We start from the raw sequence: 16,405 nt of genomic DNA on the forward strand, positions 1-16,405 counted from the left end.
CACCGGCTGCCTCCCCAGAGCCGCAGGCCCCTCTGCCGGAGGCCCCAGACCTTGGGAAGGGGAGGGAGTGGCGTGGAGCCTTGACACCTTCAGCAGGCTGGACTGAAGCAGGAAGGGCTGTGGGCTGTCAGTTGGCTGGGTACTGGAAGAGGGAGTGGTCCTGCCCCACTGATTGAGCCCTGCCTGTCTTTCCTGTAGGTTCTTCCTGGACTCTACCTCGGAAACTTCATTGGTGAGCACTGCCCACTGTCCCAGGGCCATGGCACTGGGCCTGGGCCAGGCCTATACCACCATTCAGACTCCCCACGCCATAAGGGCAGGGAAGCATGTGACTCCAGGCTGGGCGGGAGAAAGGGCTCATGGAGGACTAGGGGGGGTGTGGGCACGAGGGGGTGTGCCCATAGGAAGAGACTGGGAGGGCGCATCTCAGTGACTTCACACTGCTACCTCTGACCCTCCCCTACCAGTGTCCACTAGAGGTCAAAAGACAGCAGAGGCTCAGGGGTGCCTCTGGGCCTCAGCCTCCCTGCAGAAACAGGCTCCGCCGCAGAGGGTTCTAGGATGAGCTCTGTTTGGGGGTTCTGCTTCTAGCTGCAAAGCTGGCAACCTTTCCCCGATTTCCCAGAAGGGGAGTCTCTGAAGGCTGGGGCTGGGCCTCCTATGAGCCGGGCCCTGAGCCCAGAGTCCATCCTGTGCCCACCAGGAGAGTCCCTGAACTAAACACCTGGGCACCCTCATGCCAAGGGGGGTGGAAAGCTGAACTCTTACCCATCCCGACAAACGTCAGCTTGGTGAATGGGGATGGCACAGATGCCCCATCCCTACCCACAAAGGGCTTCCATTCTGGCAAGGGGGGAGACAGATTTGAACACAGATCTTGGGCCACGAGGTCAGAGAGCCAAGGTGGAAAAAGTCACTTTCTGGGGAGTCAGGAAGTGTCATCGAGGACTGGGCCTAGAGGGGTGGGCTGGACCCTACCTCATCTGCCAGGCTGGCACAATAAACTATCTCACTCCCCATGAGTACATAAATCCCCTCCCCTTCCTTCCTGAACTGCTAACCACAAGGTCAGGGGTTCAAACCCATCAGCCACTCTGGGAAGTCAGCCCAGGCCTTCTGCTCCCAGAAAGATCTCAAAAACACAAACCCACTACCATGGAGTGAGTTCTAATTCACCGCGACCCTGTAAGAGAGAAGAGAGTGTACAGACTCAGCACCCCTGTGGGGTCGCCACAAGTCGGAGCCACGGACCACGAATTAGTGGGTTAGCTCCTTCCTGAGAGCTAATGCAGCAGGCCATGACTCCTCGACTTCCGTGAGAATGTGGCTAATACAAGGGGACTTCACAAAGTTCATGGAAAAATGGAATGAAAAGACAATGACGTTTTCCCATGAACTTTGGGAAGCTTCCTCAGAAGATCTGCACCTCTTTTAAGTGAACACACCCATGAGGGATGGGGCCGTGAGGCCGACTTCACACCCCTGGTGTCCAGTCAGAGGCTGGACATAAGGGGGACACAGACAGTGTTTGGTGAAAGAGGCCGTGGGCATATATAAAGGCCCGTCCAGCAAAACCCGCGGCCATCAAGTCGATTTGAACTGCTCGAGACCGGATAAGACTGACGAGAACGGCTCCTTCCAGGGACTCTACATTTTCAAAGGAGCAGACAGCTTCAGCTTTCTCCCTCGGAGCAGCCGATGGCCCTGAGGTGGACAAATACCATTTATTCTAACGATCCCAAGATCTGGCTGCTCTGAAACTCAGCATCGAAAGATAAGCCCTGGGCCAGGCATCCCCGTGGGTCATCCCTCGGGTGTGTCTGTGGATTCGGTTGCTGATGGTCATGACCACTGCGTCAGCCCCACGGCACAGCCAACCCCTGCGTTACAGAGTGCAGCTGCTCCCTTGCATTTTCTTGGCTGGAACCTTGATGGCTGGAACCTTGGTGATGCGACAGACCCACAGCCTGCAGTTCAGACCCACCCAGCAGCTCAGCAGGATCGAGACCAGGCAATCTGCTCCTGTAAAGACGACAGCCAGCAGGGAAAACCCTGTGGGGCAGTTCCGCTCTGTCTCCTGGGGTCTCCCAGAGTCAGAGTCCACCTGGCAACACACACCAGCCCACGGTCTCTGTGGAAACAAGTCTCCACCTGGTGGGGTTGAACTGGCAACCTTCAGCTGAACTCACTGCCTTGGAGCCCATTCCGACTGGTAGCAACCCTCTAGGACGGGGGAGAACCATCCTGTGGATTTCTGAGACTGTCACTCCTCACGGGAAAGCCCTGTCTTTCTCCTGAGGAGCGGCTGGCGGTTTCAAACAGCTGACCCTCTGGTTAGCAATCCAACAAGTAACCACAACGCCACCAGGGCTCCAGGATCTTGGCGGAGACAGGTATCAGATTCAAAACAGAAATATAAAGGGGCCTTCAAAAGGTTCACGGAGAGAGAATGAAAAAGTAATGGCATTTTGTCCAGGGATACTTTGTGGTCCCCTCATAGGAACATAGCTGCAAATGGTTCTGTAGCCTGCATTTCCCGCTTAGTAGGTCGTGGGGTCAGCACCCAGAAACCTTTTGATGGCTGTCCAGTCTCCTAAAGTAGGTCTGTACCTTTATCCACCTCTGTCGCTAGACGGGTTTCTGCCATGTGTACTGTGATCGGCTGCACTGCAGAAAGCCTGCACCCTCTCCGCACAGCCCTCCCTGTGTGAGGAGACACTTCTGCAGCTGAGATTCCTGGAAGTCGAACTGCTGGGTCAGAGGACGCACGCGGTGGGGGGGAGGGGGGGACGTAGTTTGGGGAAAATGCCACAGGAACGGGGAGGGCCAGGCTGTGATTCAAGATTCAAGACTGAGGCCTCAGGGAAGGGCAGGCTCTGTCAGGACAGGAGAAGGAGGGGGACATGGGGTGGGGCCAGGGAGAGAGCTCGCCCCTCCCCCCTCCCAGCTCCCTTGGCCATCAAGGACAAGTAATGTACATCTGCCAGATTGGTGCCAGTTACCTCTTTCTTTCAGATGCCAAAGACCCGGATCAGCTGGGCCGGAATAAGATCACACACATCATTTCCATCCACGAGTCACCTCAGCCTCTGCTGCAGGTACTCTTTAACAAACACTCCCCCTCCCCCTGGCCCCGCCCAGGGTGCAGACCCCACAGCACCCTCAAACTCCTACTGTGTGCTAGACCCTGGGTTGGTGCCTTGACCCACGTGACTGCATCTGACATGGCCATTTTAGATGGCCTCTTTGTCCGTCCCTTGAGGCCCAGAGAGGTCCACTACCTCACTCAAGGTCACAGATCTAGAAAGCTCAGGTGCCAGGAGGTGACCACGGCAGGCTATCAGTCCTCGAGGTCTCACGTGGAAGCTTGAAGAGGCCTCCAGGTGGGCTTCCTATCGCTCAAGCCGGTGGATGACTCCAGAGAGATGGTCCTTGGGGGCTGTGTATCCTTGGGCTGTGACTGCACCTCTCTGGGCCTCTGTTCTTTTAATCCTGCGAGTACCCAGGGGGCTGTGGCGAGGCTTCCGGTGGGCTACCGGTTGGTGGAAAGCGTGGCTCACAGCCAGGTGGGGGGTGGATTGGGGAGTGTCTTGGGGAAGGTTGGGGGTGTCACTCCTGAGTTAGGACCCAGAGGGGCAATGAGGTTAATGTAGACTGAGTTCATAGCCTTCCCCCTGTGCCCTCTGCGACCTGGGGCTGGAGACTGCACCTGTGAAACCTCAGTGGCCTGAGCTGTCAAATCGGGATTTTTACAATCAGAAGTAAGTACCCACCTCACAGAGTTGTTAGGGTCCCGGAAACTGATTCTCATATAGTAGGTATTCAACAAACTACAGCCAACATATTGAGGTTAGTGCTACTCTTGCCCACACACGGAGTCCCTTCCTTCTGATTTGAGAGTCTAGATTACTCACGCTGGCCACTGATGGGATAGAACACTGACCAGGAAAGGGCTCTGAAGAGCTGACATCAAGACCAGGCTGTGCCACAGGTGTGCTGTGTGACTTTGGGCAGGGCCATTCCCCTCTCTGGGCCTCAGTTTTTCCCTCTGTCTTAGGAGGGGGGTCCGGTTTGATGGCACTGTCAGGTAAGCGTTGGACTGCTAACCTCAAGGCTGACAGTTCAAACCCATCCGCTGCTCTGAGAGAGATTTGAGGCTATCTGTTCCCGTAAAGACATACAGCCTAGAAACTACATAAGGTCACTGAGTCCGAATGCACTCAATGGCAGCTGATAGCAAGTAACCTCTAATAACCCATGAGCCTCAGTTTAATCCAGAGAAGCCATTGCCAGACCTGTGATGTCTGAGTTTGCTTGGTGGGACAGCTTTGCTGTAGAGTATTTGGAAATACGCAGTCTCTATACTGCAGAGCCCTAATGACATAGTGGGTTGTGCACAGGGCTGCTCACTGCAAGGTCAGCAGTTTGAGACCAGCAGCCACTCCTCCAGAGAAAGGTGAGGCTTCCCACTCCCATACAGTTAGAGTCTTGGAAACTCACAGGGGCAGTTCTATCCTGCCCTAAGGGATCACTATGAGCTGAAAAAGGCTCAGTAGCAGTGAGGGGCTGGGTTTTGTTTTGAGACTGCAGAGGGAAGCTTGTCCAGGTGTGACTCTGTATTTACTGATGGAATGGCTGCTTAGACAATGATTCCTTGCTCCCACACCCCTCCCCTCCTCTCACAAGCATCAATCCCTCCCCAGCCAGGAGTGAATTCACCAGTCAGGGCTGGAGAGTGTCCACCAAGGCCAAAAGCATTGCAACATAAAATTGCAAACCTTGCAAAGGATGCAGGGTTTTGTGACCTTGAGGACCAGGAGTTGGTGACGGGCTGGAATCTCACACAAAGTCATTGACAAATGAGGATCTGGCCGACGATGAGTCCGGCACCTGAACAGAGGCATTTGAATTTCAGAAGATGAAAGAGTGTCCTTGCAGAAAAGTAACAAAGTCCTTGGAACGTGTGAGCACAAATGATCTTTATGATCTTGTGTGAAGGGTAACCGTGAAGCCAAGGATGTTGTGGCAATTTTATTGGGAATGCTGAGCGGATGTTTCATTCATTCCTTGATTATTGTAGTGATTCACACAACACACACACATACACACACACGGCTTTTAACAGCTTGTGAAATGCAAGCTTAGCGTCATCATTGTTTCTCTTCTCTGCTCTGACCTATTGTGAAACGCTGGTCCCCATTGGAGGAGGCCAGAAAGCAATCATGTACAGAGGAATTGAAAGTAGGTAGCCCTTTCCCAGGTAGGACGTAAAGGGACTCTGCGTCACTTTTATCAAGCCCTCCTGCCCAGGTCACTCTCAGGGTTAGGATATGTGGCATCTGCTCAGAAGGTTCTGGAGTCAACAAGCAATCAGGGCTGGGGGCCCTTAGGACAGACAGAGCAGAGACCTAGAGAGGTATGGGAACTGGCCGGGGCTTGTGAGGTACTTGAGCTGGATGTGGGCAAGGGGAAGAGGCTTCCCACCTCCCAGTGCCTGAGTGTGTTTGTACTTGCAGGACATAACCTACCTTCGCATCCCAGTGGCTGACACCCCTGAAGTGCCCATGTAAGTTCCCCAGGAGAGACACACAGATAGGCCAACAGCTGGCTCCAGGGGTGGTGGCTGAGGGGATGGTGTGACATGAGGTGGTTTAAGGGAGACCGGAGGAGACTCAGATCATCAAGCACTTCTGAGGATCTAGCATGTTCCCAGGATCTAGGTTAGACTGTCTCAGCCTTGCCCCTGGGGTGTACCCCTGACCTAGACTCTGAACCTCCCTGAGATAGCACCTCAGCTATGGCCTATTGAAATTACCCTTCCTCTTGAGATCAGAGGCACCAACAGATTTGAAAGGGTCAGGCCCTAGGCTGTCCCTCCCCTCAGAGTTAGCACATCTGGGTCCTCAGTAGGCTGTGTATGACTTGTGCTATTTCAGCGAGAAGAGGGCTGAGGATCTGGGAAGGGTCTGCATGTCATGGGGGCTCAGAAGGAGGGATTTGTGTTAGTGCTGTCAGCAGCCTCCTGTGCCTCTCAGCCTGGAAGGAACCCAGACAGACACTCCAAACCCTTGGGGATCTTGCTTTTAGCCACTGTCCTTGTTCCCTGGTGCTTGGCTTGTAAACCCCAGAGGAATGTAGAGCCCAGAGGAGTCAATGTGGGGAATAGAGGATCCACCACACCCATGGGAGAGGTGGTTCAGGCTCAGGGGATCTAGGCTGTTGCTCTCTGTGTGGCCGTACTGGCCATTACCGGCCTCACACCTTCTGAGGTGCATCCTTCCACCTCCTACTATAGTACTGGCCCCGATTGCTTGCACATACTGGCTGGCTGGAGGACCCAGGGCTCATGGTCCCATACATGGGGAGGGGGACAGTGTCCAGGAGTTCTAGCCCTAAGAATGGTCCCAAACGAATGGCTTTCTTCTTTAGCAAAAAGCACTTCAAAGAATGCATCAACTTCATCCACTGTTGCCGCCTCAATGGAGGGAACTGCCTGGTGCACTGGTGAGCTCACGGGGTAGGGGAAGCGGCCACCCTCCTTCTAGAACACACCTCTCCCATCCAACACATGATGATCCCACTGGGAAAATAGAACCTGAGAGAGCTCTTCTCCCCCCTGTACTAATCCCTGAGAGCCCACCCTTCTGGTAGAGGCCACCACACAGAGGCCACGGCATCTCCTGGTGGAGGCTCAGAACAAGACTCAGTTGCTGTGTGGCTGTGGCCAAGTAGTTGTTCATCCCTGAGACTCAGTTTCCTCGTCTTTCTGACTCAGGAACAAGCGCTGTACTCCCTGAGCTGTTGGGAGGGAGGGATGAGGCCGTGCAGGTAGCCCAGAGCCCTCTAAGACTTCAGTCTCTCCCCCTGTTCTCCAGGTCTGTGAGGGAAAAGGGCAGGGTAGTGGGGGCCCCAGAATAGGCCATGTGGACCCTGAGTCTTCTCAACTGACCCTGGTCCAGGTGATGTCATTCATTCACTCCCAGGCAGAGCCCCAGCCCTGAGGCCAGCACCTGAGGAATTGAAGAATTCCATTTCTGGGTGATGGAAGCTGTCTGTCCCCAAGGGCTGGGTGGGGGAGAGAGCCCTTGCCTTCCCTCAAAGGCAGCAACTCCTGCTGCCCTCTGGGTCCCTGCTCCCCCACAGCCCCCCATCCCACTTGGTAAAATCCTAACTCCATACTTCGGCCCACAAGGCCCTGTGTGTCTGAACCCTCCCACCTCTCCAGCCTTGTCTCTTCCCTTCCATTCCCCACCCCATCTGCCCTGGACTCCCTGTGCTTCCAATCCATCATGCTCCCACCTCAGGGCCTTTGCACACACTGCCAGCACATTCCAGACCAACTCTAGGGGCTCCATTTGATATTGGGGCTCCATTTGATATTGCCTTCTTGGGAACCTCTTTCCTAATCCTCCTCATATCTCCTCCCCACCAGATCAATACCCCTTCCCTCTTCCTGTAGGTTCTCCTAGCCCCTTGGACATGCCTGAAACACTGATCCCTGCCTGAAATTGCCTCCCTGTTAACTTTTGTCCCCAGCACTCTGCTGCAAAGGCCAGTAGGGCAGAGGCCTAGACGGTTTGTGCTAGGGCCTTGGGAAAACAACAGACCATCCAGAAATGCTTGTTGGATGAATGAGTGAAGTGACATTCCTGTTTGGGGCTGTTAATGTGGGAGAATTCCAAGGGGAATACTTAAGTCAGAGGGAATACCAGGAGGTAGGAGAAGAGATTCTAGCAGGTTCCTCATGGATTGGAGTTCCAAGGCAAGGGCAGAAGAGCTGAGGGGAGGAATGGGGTGCCTGGGGTGGGCCATGGGAGAGGTGGGGCCTTCACCCGAAGCCTGGGGGCGGGGCCAGTTTTGCAGGCATCTCCCGCAGCACCACCGTGGTGACTGCATACGTGATGACTGTGACGGGGCTAGGCTGGCGTGAAGTGCTGGAAGCCATCAAGGCCAACCGACCCATTGCCAACCCCAACCCAGGCTTCAAGCAGCAGCTGGAGGAATTCGGCTGGGGCAGTTCCCGGAAGGTAGGAGCTAGGGCTGGGGGGCCTGACTGGGCTCCGAGGCTGCTGGTGGGGTGGGGTTTTCCCCCATGGGAGCTGACTGAGCACCCCTTGGTAAGAAGTGATGGTGAAGCCCCTGGAAACTTGAGAAGGTGGCCCTCCAGCTAATCCAGCCCCCGTGGGATGGGTGTGGGTGTTTTTTTGGGGGGGTGGGGGAGCGGGGGTTCTGGAAGCTGGTGTTGCAGATGGGAGGTGGGAATTCTGAGCCAGGGAGACAGGTGGCTCTGGGGAGGCTCTGGAAGGGGAGGCGCGTAGAGGGTTGCGGGGAGGTGGGGGAGAAAGAGCAGAGTGAGGGCGGCCAGCTTTCTTGGGCCAGGTCAGCTCGGGGGGATGTCCAGTCTGGAAGCCACTGGTCCGATCACCTGGGCTCGGCCTTGATGCCACCCCATTGCTCTCCGCCACAGCTTCGCCGGCAGCTGGAGGAGCGCTTCGGAGAGAGCCCGTTTCGGGACGAGGAGGACATGCGTGCGCTGCTGCCGCTGTGCAAGCGCTGCCGTCAGGGCGCCGCCCCCTCGACGGCCTCCCCCTCGCTGCCCTCGGGGGCCTCGGGGGCCTCAGAGGGAACCCTCCAGCGCCTGATGCCACGGCCGGCCCGGGAAACCCACCGGCCGCTGCCGCTGCTGGCACGCGTCAAACAGACTTTCTCTTGCCTCCCGCGGTGTCTGTCCCGCAAAGGGGGCAAGTGAGGAGCCCACCCTGCCTCTTCCTCCCGACTGGACCCCTTCGGGGTCTGCGTGGGCCTCCAGAACCCGAGGGGCCCCTTGGTGACGGCCTGAGCCCCGCCCTACCCTCCTGCTAGTCCGTGTCTATCGTGTGTCCTTCCTCTGTGCGTCTTGCTGTCCGTCTTGCTGTCCTCGGCCCGGCCTGCTGCAGCCACCTGGTGCCTTAGTCCTCTGGCTGGGGGAGGGGGCACCCGGGCCTCGACCCTTGACGTTGGGGATGGAGGGTGGGGGGGCTGGGAGGTGAGGACCCACAGGGCCTGGAGGATATTAAAATAAGTTAGAAGATTCCCACCTGTCTCTCTCCAAGTTATTCAGCAACCAAAGGGGAACTGTGCCCTGTTCAGTCCAGGAGCCTGCAGGATGCGAAGGAGCCCTAAAAACCCACCGATTCCAACTCGTGCCCACCCCGGGGCCTGTGTGTTAGCGAGGAAGGCTCCATTCTTGGCTGTAATCCTTCTAGAAGCAGGTTCTAGCAGAGGGTCATTCCTCCGATGGTGGTACGGCTGGGTAGGTCACTCTCCACCTCGAGGTTCTGTAGACAGTGCAGACTGTTTCCCCACTAGCCTGCCAGTGAAGTCCATGTCACCAAATGCACCCGCTTCTCTAATGAGGCCCTCCCCACTTCCCTAGCCCTGGGGTCTCCTGACAAGGTCCCTGAGTGTCTCTCTTCTCTGTGTGCCCCCCTCCTCCCTCCCTGAGCCCCTAGCGGGCTCCCTTCTCTTGTCATAAATGTATTCAGTAAGTGCCTTCCTCCCAGGCAGGAGTTCACTCAATCCTTAAGGGAGGAAACAAGCTCGGAGAAGTCAGGCAACTGGAGTTGGGGAGGCTGGGTTTGAACTAAGGCTGTCTGAGAACTGTGATGGGGTGCCAGGCACCTTGTTAAAAGCAGCTCCCTCTGGTCTTGGAGAGGACCAGAAGTCCCGCCCCCTGCCAGGGAGCATGGCTTGGAGGGTAAAGGCCAGAGGTCATGGGAGCTGGTTTTTCCTAAACGAAAATGAGCCTAACGTGGTGAAGGGTCTGAGATAGCGGTCACCTAACTGCAGTATATAAAGGGGTCTGTTCCTATGAAAGGAACCCTGGTGATGTGCTGGTTACGCGTTGGGCAGGGATCTGCATGGTCGGTAGTTCAAAACCACTAGCAGCTCTGTGGGAGAAAGATTGGGCTTTCTGCTCCTGGAACCAGTTACAGTCTTGGAACCCCCAGCAGCGGTCACTATGAATCAGCATTGACTCCAGGGCACTGAGGTTGGTTTTTCTGGTTTGGTTCCTATCAGGAGTTAGCATCTCAGAACCCACTGAGTTGGAATGGCCGTGGGTATGGGCTTTTGGTTTATTGTGTGTCATTGGCACGGTCAAAAAGAGGAAGACCTTCGACAAGATGAGTTGACAGGGTGGTTTGCATCGATGGGCTCAAGCACATGAACAATTGTGTGACGCAGGATGGAGCAGTGTTTCATTCGGTTGTGCACAAGGTGGCTATGAGTCGGAAGCGACTCGTAACAATGTGCCAACCACAGTGCCCTGTGCTGATGGGAAAGCCCAGTCTCCTGCAGTGGGGTGGGTCCAAAGCCAAACCAGACCCCCTGCGGTCCAGTCGAATCCAGCTTGCGGTGAACCTACAAGACAGAGGAGAACTGATCCGTTGGGTTTCCAAGGCTGTACATCTTTACAGGTGCAGACAGCCTCATCGTTCTCCTTCAGATTGGCTGGTAGGTTTGAACTACCAACTTTACGGCAACAGACACACACACACACACACACACACACACACACGTGCTTAACCTGATGCATCACCAGGGCTGCTGCAATCTGGGAGTTGGCAGGTAGACAAAACCATCTTTGCCTGCTGCCCTAACCTCATTCATCCAATCTGATCGGTCGGTGTAGACATTGTGTGAGGCATTGAAGATGTTTAAAAAAACAAAACATCTCCCTGCCATTGAGTTATTTCCCATTCGTGGCGACCATAAAGAATTGCCTCTGTGTGTCTCTGAGACTGGAACTCTGTAGGAGAGTCGAAAGGCTCATCTTTCTCCCGCCAAGCGGCGGATGGTTTTGAATTGCTGACTTTGTGATTAGAAGCCCAACTAATTCACTAGAAAACAGAGTCCACAGTCATGAGCAAAGCTAGTGTCCTCAGGCTGCTGATGTTCGAGGTGTTGGATTGAACCAGGTGTGTTAGAAACCCCTTTGGGTATGGGTTATATTTGTTTTGTTCCGTGTCTGGCTTAGTGTGGGGTGTCTCAGAGTCCTTTATCACTTGAGATAGTAAAGAAATAAAGCAAAGGGCAAGGGGGATCCAGATGCTCTGGCCCGTGAATCTCCCTGGGCTGCAGTAGCTCAGAAGCACCTGGGAGCTTCCTCCAGCACAGAGCAGCAGAGCCTCCCCCTAGTGCCTACTACTAGCCTAACTCCTGAGAAAAGAAGAGTCTGTTGTTTAAAGCCACCACTTGTGTTTTTGTCCTTAGCCGCACTGGGTAACAAAACAGGTGGGGAAGCAAGCAATCCAGGCAGAGAAATAGTAAGTGAAAAGACCCTGAGGTGGGGGCCCTGGAGGGTGGTGTGGGCCCAGGAAGGGCAGAGGCTGGACTGGTCCATGCTGGGAGTGCCAGGAATGCCTGGCTGGTTTCAGATGCCTTCTCCCATCCAGTTAAACCTTTGTAGCTCTGATGATGCCCCTTCTATTTAAAAACCTCTGGTCTGCGGTAACAGTTCCAGTGCGTGCCTGGATAGGCACCAAGGCTGCATGGGTATGAGAGGGAGAGTGAGTCTGGGAAAAAGGAAAAAAAAAACTTCAACACTTGGGCGACACAACAGAGCATTTTGTCTTGATGTTCCAGATCCTTCCCCACGTCCATTGCAGCCTGACTTTCACTCCAACAGCAATGTAAAACCACGTGTTTATTGAGCACAGACTGTGTATTTTAAGTCAATCACTGTTAACAGAGGTAAACCAGTCAGAGCTATGGAATAGGAGTGACTGTTTGAGAAGCACTATGCCTTTCCAAGGGCTCGATCCAGGTTCTGGACAGAGCGAGAGAAGGTTCTGGGTGGAGGGAACACTTTACCCACGCCCCTTGGACATGCAGACAACTCCACGGAGTCTCATTCACTGCCATTGAGTCTACTCTGAGTCACAGCAGCCCTATAGGACAGGGAAGAATTACCTGTGGGTTTCTGAGACTCTTGATGGGAGTAGAAAGCCTCATCTTTCAGAGTGGCTAGTGGTTTTAAACTGCTGACGTTGCCATTAGCAGGCCGACGCACTTCTCCCCTGGGACTAACTCCCTTTCTCATGTAGCTGCTGCTGTTTCACAGAGAAGCTGATGCTGGTGCCCCAGCTGCCAGCCCACCACCCTCTTCAGCATAGTACTCAGCTGCCAAGTCAAAGGCCAACCGTTCAAACATGCCAACTGCTCCCAGGGAGAGCGACATGGTGGCCGCTTCCACAGATTGCAGCCCGATGGGCAGTTCTGCTCTGTCGTATGGGACGGAATCAGCTCAATGACCTTGGTTTTGGGGGTGGGTTCCTCAGAAAAATGACGGGGTTCTCCCAGATGTTCACCCACAGCCATGGAGTCCCTTCTGATTCAGAATGACCCTATAGGACAGAGTAGAACTGCCCCTGTGAGTTTCTGAGACTGGAACTCTTTTCTGGAGTCAAAAGTCTAGTTTTTCCTCAGAGAAGCAGATGGTTTCAAACAGCTGACCTTGCAGTTAGCAGCCCAACTGGTATGCATATGCCACCAGGGCTCCTTCACTAGAGTTCACACCATTTGCTGCCAAGAGAGTCCCTTTAGATTAAGGTGACCAGATTTTAACATTGGTAAAGTGGGATACCAGCGGGACACCATTGATAAAAATCATTTCCCGGCGAAATAGCCACATGGCAGCCGAAAACCATATACCCTAGCTTGTGCATTCTTTCCAAAAATCGGGACTTTTTAAAAAAACGCCCTGGAATGCGGGACAAATTGTTAAAAAACGGGACGTCTGGTCACCTTACTTTAGATGCTCCGGGAAAGAACGTGGTCAGGCCCAGGCAGTGGTGAGTGGCCAGGAGGTGGGGACCACCGGGGCTGTGCATCAGATGTGGTGAGTGAGGGCAGGCTAGCGGTGATCATTTGAAGCTAGTCACTGGTCCCCTCCTCGCCCTTCCAACAGCAGTTGGAGTTTGAGAGGTGCTCAGCTTTACAGCCAGCGCAGGGCCTGGAGAGGGACAGGTACGTTTCTGGATGGGCTGGGAAAGCAGGTGCGAGAGGCGGGTGAGTCACCCTTTAGGCCCTCCCGCCCCAGCACCCTCCCCGCCCGGCTGTCACGGGGAAGGAGGGTCGAAAGGAAAGGGCGTCTGGGAGTGGGGCCAGAACGGAAAGCGAAAGCTCTCCTAACTTTCGCTTTCGCTGCTTCTGCACACACGCCATCCAGGTGGCCCCGGTGACCACCCCCCAGCAGCGCTAGGGTTCAGCTGCGGTTTCCAGGACCTGGCCTCCAAGTGCGCAGCGTTCCTACCAGACGGGCCCAGGCGGCGCCTTCTGGAAGGAGCAGGAAGGGAAGAGACCTCCATGGCGGGGGCAGGGGGTCCCCTGCGTCTTCGCGACTGGCTGGTGGCGCAGATCGAGAGCGGGCGCTACGCGGGCTTGTGCTGGGAAGACGCCGGCAAGACCGTCTTCCGCATCCCCTGGAAGCACGCAGCCAAACTGGGTTACCAGGCACAGCAGGACGCGGCGCTCTTCAGGGTAAGGGGGCCAGTGCGGGAGCTGGAGGCTGGCAGCCCACCGCTCTGGAAGTGCAAGGCCCTATTTGAAGGACGTGCCCTGTGACCTTGGGCTACTCACCAAGGCCCCCTAGGCCTCAGCTGTCTCTAGGTAGAGGCTCTCGTGCTCCTCATATATGGGAGATGACCCCCCACCCAAAAAAACCCAGCCAACCTCTGCTGGATGGCCTGCATCAGCCCCAACTCCCAGGGAGACAGCCCTGACACTCCACAGAGAAATTAGAAGCCTCCCATGGAAATCCTGTCCATCTCCCAGCCCCAAGTCACCAACCTGAAGCTTGGGAGCCATTACCGAGGGCTTCCAGTATCACCCCACCTTGGGGCACCCCCCCACCCCAGGGTTGCCTGCTCTTTCCTGTTCCTCCCAACCACCTCCAAACTGGCTCAGGATAACCACTTCTAAACACTGGAAGCTCTCCTGGCAGCAAAATTAACCCACCATCCCCACCCCCAACCCCACAGCAGCTTCTAGCCTCTCCCACTTCTTTCACAGAGTGAAGCTCCCCACTAAAGTCTCCTCTCTCTGGAAGCCTGCTCCCCGCCACCCACTTTCTGTTCCTCCTACTAGCCAAGCCCCAAGAAGCAGCCGTATCTTCCTTGCTCCCTGGCTGGGTTGGGGCCTCCTCCCTCCTCCTTGAAGCCTTTCAGACTTTGTTTCCAGAATCCCTGGCTAACCTTCCCCTCCCCATCCCACCCCCATCCCATACCACTTCCCTACCCCTCACCCCCCATTTTTCTCCTGTCTCCCCGGCTGCTGCTTCTAAGCCTACTTACCTCTCTTGGGGCTTCCAGCATGCCCTCCTGGACCGACCTCCCTCCTCGTGCCCCACTGTCCCACTCTCCCTTGGTCCTGGCCTCCCTGTTGAGCTTCAAGCCCCAGGCGTGCAGGTGTAGCGTCTCTTGAATGGTTCCTAGACTCCTGGAACTCAGCTTGTCCCCCCTCATCAGCTCACCCCCACAGCGTCTGTGTTTCCCAACATATGAGATGGCACCATCTGCCACCCAGACACCTGGACCCTGCCTGCTCCCCCGCCCCCGATTTCCAGCCTGATGGTTCTCCTTCCCAAACAGCTCTTCAATCCCTGGACCCCATTTCCACCGTTCCTCACCAGGACAAACTGCAGTCACCTTGTTGGGTCCTGGTTGCCCCTGTCCTCTGCCTCTGCCCCCTTTCTTCTCTGCCTCTGCCCCTAGTCCTCCATAGGGATCTTACGAAAATTCCAGTCTGCTCAGAAACCATCCTTAGCTCCCCATGCCCCCTGTGAAAAAGTCCCTGCCCCTTGCCATGACCTCAGGCCCTGTGTGAACTACCCCTCCCTGGCTCCATCTTCCCCCACTCCCTTCCTGCCCCAACCTGGCTGCTCTTTCAGTTTCTAAATGCTCTCTCTCTCTCTCACACTCTCTCTCTTAGATATTTGCATGTGCTAGTCTCTCTCTCTAGAATAGAGGTTCTCGACCTGTGGGTCACGAACCCTTTGGGGGTCGCATGACCTTTTCACAGGGATTGCCCGATTCTAACAGTAGCAAAGTTATAGTTAAGAAGTATCAACAAAAATAATGTTATGGTTGTAGGGTCACCACAACAGGAGGAACTGTATTCAAGGGCAGTGGCATTAGGAAGGTTGAGAACCACTGCCCTAGAACCTTCTTTTCTTTCCTTGACCACCTCTCAGTTATCTCTAGAGAGTCTTCGCTAATGCATTCATTTATTTAATGTTATTTATTGCGTGTTTGGTCTTTAGGGACATTCCTCCTTAATTCCTCTAGCCCTTCCTCACACCATATACACATACCCTCAGACACACACTCCCAGGTCTAGCAATGCCAGGCTACTCACTGTCCCCCGCATGCCCCATCCCCTTTTACCCTTTCAGGCCTTTTGCTCAAGCCATGTCCTTGGCTTCAGCTGGCCAGCCCAAGTGTTTATTGAACCTCTCCTGTGCACCTGCACCATTCCAGGTGCTTGGGGACACAGCAGTGAACAAAACAAAGATCCCTCACATCACAGAGCTTGTTTTTGCCCCTCCTCTCCTGGGCAGCCTGCCTCCGCACAGCCCCTGGCCCCGCACCAAAAGCGATAGTGCCCTGTGCACACACCATCTTTGAGATAGCACACGTAGCCTTAACACCCTGACCAAATGCTGCAATCAATAAACACCTGGGCCAGGTGCTGTGAGGAGCACTTTACACCCACCAGCTCACCTTCCACCCACCATACCCACCTGAGGTGGGGTGTCAGCAGTCCACTTGACAGATGAAGCAATGGAGCCAGAGAGGTCCCACTGCTGGCAAGTGGCATCTATGTAGGAGTTGTGGCTTGCTTCTCTTGTTGTAAATGTCTCCTACAACCAACGCAGGGGGTCCCTGAGGGCAATGCATTGAATGAGGGTTTCAGCCCTGAGTGTGGTCATAAAAAAACAACCTATCTTTTCCGCCCTCCTCCTTGGCCTCTCTACTCCAGCCTTGGTGGCACAAGGGGGTACTCTAACCACAAGGTCAGCAGTTTGAATCCACCAGCTGCTCCAAGGGAGACAGATGAGGCTTTCTACTCCTGTAAGAGTTACAGTCTAAGAAACCCCCAGGGGCAGGTCTATCCTGTTGGATGGGGTCCCTCTGAGTCAGAATAGACCCGATGACAATGAGAGGTCTTTTTTTCCTTCTCCCAACTCAGGGCCTTTGCACTCTACCTAGAACATTCTTTTCCCCCAGCTCTGTGAGTTTGGCTGTTTGGGGTTCTCTTTCACAACAAAACAACGCGAGGATGGGGCAGGACCAGGCCATGCCTCCTCCTGTTGGAGAGAGGATTGCTATGAGTCGGAACCGATCTGAGGGCACTGAGCAACAAC

General features: G+C 55.0%; 1 protein-coding gene across 1 annotated transcript in view; it reads left to right on the forward strand.

Moving 5' to 3' along the window:
• The window catches only part of DUSP15 (dual specificity phosphatase 15), a 23,748-nt gene that overhangs the window by 1,258 nt on the left and 6,085 nt on the right, over positions 1 to 16,405 (forward strand). Inside the window, exons 2-8 of the mRNA XM_045295525.1 lie at positions 199 to 232; positions 3,016 to 3,098; positions 5,517 to 5,566; positions 6,430 to 6,504; positions 7,856 to 8,027; positions 8,468 to 8,741; positions 13,211 to 13,521. Coding sequence (XP_045151460.1) covers positions 7,902 to 8,027; positions 8,468 to 8,741; positions 13,211 to 13,521 — 711 coding nt within the window. The 5' untranslated portion in view covers positions 199 to 232; positions 3,016 to 3,098; positions 5,517 to 5,566; positions 6,430 to 6,504; positions 7,856 to 7,901. The remainder of the gene's footprint in view (positions 1 to 198; positions 233 to 3,015; positions 3,099 to 5,516; positions 5,567 to 6,429; positions 6,505 to 7,855; positions 8,028 to 8,467; positions 8,742 to 13,210; positions 13,522 to 16,405) is intronic.

Source organism: Echinops telfairi, unplaced genomic scaffold (genome assembly GCF_000313985.2).
Source record: "Echinops telfairi isolate 266 unplaced genomic scaffold, ASM31398v2 ScPeMD7_5592;HRSCAF=6446, whole genome shotgun sequence".
In the NCBI taxonomy this organism is placed as follows: Eukaryota; Metazoa; Chordata; class Mammalia; order Afrosoricida; family Tenrecidae; genus Echinops; species Echinops telfairi.